Source organism: Eriocheir sinensis, unplaced genomic scaffold (genome assembly GCF_024679095.1).
Source record: "Eriocheir sinensis breed Jianghai 21 unplaced genomic scaffold, ASM2467909v1 Scaffold6, whole genome shotgun sequence".
Taxonomy (NCBI): Eukaryota; Metazoa; Arthropoda; class Malacostraca; order Decapoda; family Varunidae; genus Eriocheir; species Eriocheir sinensis.
Genome location: NW_026111942.1, coordinates 1,187,754 through 1,192,557, shown reverse-complemented (window position 1 = coordinate 1,192,557; position 4,804 = coordinate 1,187,754). Strand labels below are relative to the sequence as shown.

General features: G+C 57.8%; 1 protein-coding gene across 1 annotated transcript; it reads left to right on the top strand.

The window, feature by feature from the left end:
- Positions 1-533: 533 nt before the first annotated feature.
- Positions 534-3,419, top strand: LOC126993314 (uncharacterized). The gene has a single exon (XM_050852262.1). It carries the CDS (start codon positions 534-536, stop codon positions 3,417-3,419), a length of 2,886 nt encoding a protein of 961 aa, XP_050708219.1.
- The last annotated feature ends 1,385 nt before the right edge of the window (positions 3,420-4,804 follow it).

The following is a 4,804-nucleotide window of genomic DNA, read 5'->3' as shown; positions in this document are numbered from 1 at the left end:
GCTACAGGTGTTGTTAATATTGTTGTTTCTTACTTATACATTAAATTTATGTTAAGGACTATCTTCGTATTTTCATCACCTCATTTAATGTTCGGGTAACCAGTTTCTTAAATTATCACCCTAGACAAAACTAACTATAGATATATATATATATATAGATATATATATATATATATATATATATATATATATATATATATATATATATATATATATATATATATATATATATATATATATATATATATATATATATATATATATATATATATATATATATATATATATATATATATATATTTATATATATATATATATATATATATATATATATATATATATATATATATATATATTTATATATATATATATATATATCGCCAGCGTATATATATATATATATATCGGCGCCACTGCCGCCTCCACGACCGGTGCGCTGGAACCTTGCCCGGGCGGACTGGGCGTGCTTTAGCAGAGCAATTACCCGCCACCTCGCCGACACCGTCCGGCCTGACGACTTGGAGATTCCAGAGATGCGCCTGGTTGACGCCTTCCGGCGGGCAGCGGATGTGGGGATCCTCCGCTCTCAGCCTGCAGCGCCCAACCGCCGAGACCGATGGTATTACTGCCCAGAGGTTCGGGAGGCCAACCACCGAGTTAATCAGGCCCGGAAGCTCAACCGCCGTGTAAGCACGGAGGCGACGAGGGGTCTCCTCAGGGCTCCCATCCGTCTTGCAAAAGAGACTGCAGCCAGGATGCAGGAGGAACACTGGCTGAAGTGGTGCGGCTCCCTTGACGCCAGTGTATCCACTGCTGTACTCTGGCGCAAGCTCAGAGTCGTGGCCCAGGGGGCGGTCGCCCGGCCGGCGCTGCACCCGCAGCCGCAAGAGGAGGCAGAAAGGCTCCTTGATGCCTTTGTGTCCCGTGCTGCCTCTGAGAGACTTCCCCCTACCACCAGGGAACTGCAGAGGGCGGCGTACCCGGCGAGGATGGGGGCCTTCAGGGAGGCTTGTCTTGAAGGGCATGCCACCGACGCCCCCATACACCTCCAGGAGCTGAAGAAGGCAATCCCTGTCACCAACACTGCCCCAGGCGAGGACAAAATCCCGTACGCCTACCTCCGCCACGCTGGGCCTGACATGCTTGGCGAGATTGTCGCCCTCTACAACGCCTCCTACTCACGCGGAACTGTTCCTGCAGCCTGGAAAACTGCCACCATCGTGCCCATCCCCAAGAGCGGTGACGGAGGCGAGTTCCGGCCCATATCACTCCTGAGCTGCTTGGGAAAGACTCTGAAGAGAATCCTTCTCTCTCGCCTTCGGTGGGCGATGGGGCCCCTTCACCACCACCTGTTTGCCTTTCGCCGAGGCATGGGCACCAGAGATTGCGTGTCCACTCTCCTCTCTGGTGTCTTGGGTAGGCATGCTGTGGTGGTGTTCCTGGATCTGAAGAAGGCGTTCGAGCTGGCCTCGGCTTCTGCGGTGCTGTCCATCCTTGCCGAGAAGGGCGTTCGGCGCCACCTGCTGGCTTGGATCGGCCAATACCTCCAGAATCGCAGGGCGGCAGTACACTTCCAGGGCTGCAGGTCCAGAACACGGGCCTTCGAAAACGGCTCGCCTCAGGGTGGTGTCGTGAGCCCCGTTCTCTTCAACTTGCTTGTCGAGAAGCTGACAACTCTGCAACACAGCCGCTATGCACGGGTCTTCTCGTACGCGGACGATGTGGCCATGGTGGTTTCCGGCCCGAACCACGTGGCCAGCGCTCGTCTCCTCCTACGCCGCCTCTCACAGACCTGTGCGTCCCTCTGGCTCGTGATAAACAGGGGAAAAACGAGGGCCATGGCCATCCACCACCGTCTCCTCCCCGAGGCCCTCGAGCTTGACGGTACGCCTGTCCCCTGGGTGCACGTCTATAAATATCTGGGCGTCACCCTGGATTCACGGCTCTCCTTCACCCCCTATGTCAACCGCCTTCGCCAGACAGTGGCGACCCGCACCAACATCATGCGGGCCCTGGCGAGAACTGCCGGAGGTGCCAGCGACAGGGTCCTACGGCTGTTCTATCTCCAGGAAGTGACGGCCTGTGTAGATTACGTGACGCCGTGCCTCTTGACAGTGAACCCTGCTGCACTCCGGCCTCTGGAGACGGCCCAGAATGCGGCGATCCGTACCATCGTGGGGGCCCCACCGTGGACGAAATGCATCTCCATGAGGGCGGAGGTCCGGCTTAGCACTGTTGCCGCGAGGATCACCCAGCTCGCCGTCGGACATCTGGCGACGCTGCTGCGCCGCATGGGGTCAGAACCGCTGAGAGCCTCGGTGGAACAGGCCCTCAATCAGGCCCCTCTGCTTTTTCGCAGGAAAACGTGGGCGTCGGTGGCAGCGGCCAAACTCAGGACCACCCGCCTCTCCCGGTGTTTCCTGATGAACACAAACCTGCCCCACCCTGGCTACACCTTACCTCCCCCGTGGGCACCAGCCACCTTCACGGCCACAATCAAGCCACTGCCTGCGAGGAAGAACCTGCTAACACCGCGAAGCCTCGCGCGGGAGGCCCTGAGCAGAGAGTTGGAGGCGGCCCGGCCCCTCGCTGCCACCTATTACACAGATGGCTCCGTCAACCACCTCACTGGGGGTGTCGGCGCGGCTTTCGTCACGGCGGGCCATGCTGACATCTACCGGCTGCCTGACGGCTCCTCCTCGACCCAGGCGGAGCTGGTGGCGATCAGCATGGCGCTGGGGCACGCACTAGAGTGGGGCAGGGGCCCGGTCCTGGTACACTGCGACTCGGTGCCGGCCATACGATCGCTGTACCAGGACCCGATGGCTGACAACGTCTCCCTCCTCACGAGCATCCACGCCCGGTTGCAGGAACTGGGAAGAACCAGGCGTCAGGTCCACCTAAACTGGTTGCCCAGCCATGCAGGCGTGGTGGGCAACGAAGCTGCTGGCCGCGCTGCCGGCGAGGCCACCCTGCTACCCAGCATAGCATGCCCCGTTTCCCCGAGCGTGTCACTGCTCAAGCGGGACATGGCGGCCCATACCTTGGCGGGTGTCGTCAGGGCCCTTGAAGAGGCCTTGGCGGCCGGCTCACCGTCTGCATACTGGTATGCCTGGGCGACTGGCTCCGGCAGCCGTCGGCTCCCATTAGGCGCGCCCAAGCGAGTGGCCTCCAACCTCCACCGCCTGCGCCTCGGGTACCGGTGTGCCTCGCTCCTGGACATCGACGACCCGGTCCCGGTTGAGTGCCCTTACTGCGAGGAGGAGGTCGTCCAGCCGCTACTCCACTACCTCCTCGAGTGTGAGGGTACACGCCATCTCCTCCGCAACCCGGAAGGGCTGCCTGCACCACAGCTTATTTTTGCCCTCAGTGACGAGGCTCTCGTGAGACTCGTCACAACATGTGAGCCCCCGAGATAAGCCCCCCGATAAGCCTTCGCCAAATCAGTGGACCGCCAACACTCGTCGAGCGAGCAACTCTCCCGGCCTCTGGGCCACCTATAGACTGCAGAGTTACTCGCTCGGCTCAGCTACGGGCTGCTCCTGAGTGCCTGCTCGGAGGGCCCGTGCCTCCGTCGCTGCTCGCCGGCTTCTACCCGTGGCTGTGGCGGCGGCGGAGGCTTCCCCACACCCGCCGCACGCCAGCGGCGGGTTTCCCCCTGCGACGGGCCGTCAATGGACAAAGGCCCGTTACACCTATTTAGGGGGTAAATCCCTAACGAACGAACGAGCGAGCGGCGGGTATTCGCTCTCCGAGCCCACAGCAGAAGCGCAAGTCCACGCCCCCACCACTCACTGTCGACATGTCTGGAGGCGGCAAGGGAGGAAAGGTGAAGGGGAAGTCAAAGTACCGCTCCAGCCGTGCCGGCCTGCAGTTCCCCGTGGGCAGGATCCACCGTCTCCTAAGGAACGGCAACTATGCCGAGCGCGTGGGCGCCGGCGCCCCCGTGTACCTGGCGGCCGCCATGGAGTACCTGGCCGCCGAGGTGCTTGAGCTGGCCGGCAACGCGGCCCGCGACAACAAGAAGACCCGCATCATCCCCCACCACCTGCAGCTGGCCATCCGCAACGACAAGGAGCTGAACAAGCTCCTCTCCGGCGTCACCATTGCCCAGGGAGGTGTGCTGCCTAACATCCAGGCGGTGCTCCTGCCCAAGAAGACCGAGAAGAAGTAATCGCCCTCGGCTTTTCAGGGACGACAACAGTACCGTTTAATCCGGCTCCCCTTGGGAGCCACACCCTTTTCCAAAAAGAGAGTTCTGGACACCCCCTCAAGTACATAGTGCCATTCCTAGGTCAATTCCTGCTGATATTATTAGGAAGAAGACCCTCAGTCATGACAACAACAATTAAGAACCCCCGAGTCTGGCAGGCTTCCCACAGTTAGTTTGTTTGGTTGTTTGTTTGTTTGTTTGTTTGTTTTTTCATGGCAGGTAAGGGACTCCTCTGTTGACAACGACAACAACAACTCACAAAACATAACATAACAAATAAAAAAAAAACGCAAAACAGAGCCAGGAGGTAGGTGCTGCAGGTCGTTGAGACGATGATGGCCGTCGTGCAGATCAGATGCTTCGCTGCCCCCGCCGAGATGAAGTAGGTAGGTAGTAGCTGGGTGGGCTCCGACCCGCCCGTCGTCATCACTGCTGTGGCCTGTGGAGTAGGTCCGGAATGAGTAAAATGAATCCGTCAGTCAGTCAGGCACTGACGTGATGTATGATCCCCTGCCTCACCCGAGAAAGCATGCATCGGTTTGTACCTTCACCTTCACCTTCACATGCACACACAGCCATCATCACGGTATA

Excerpts from the sequence above, each read along its gene's own strand:
- LOC126993314 (XM_050852262.1), top strand. The coding sequence starts at position 534 with ATGCGCCTGGTTGACGCCTTCCGGCGGGCAGCGGATGTGGGGATCCTC.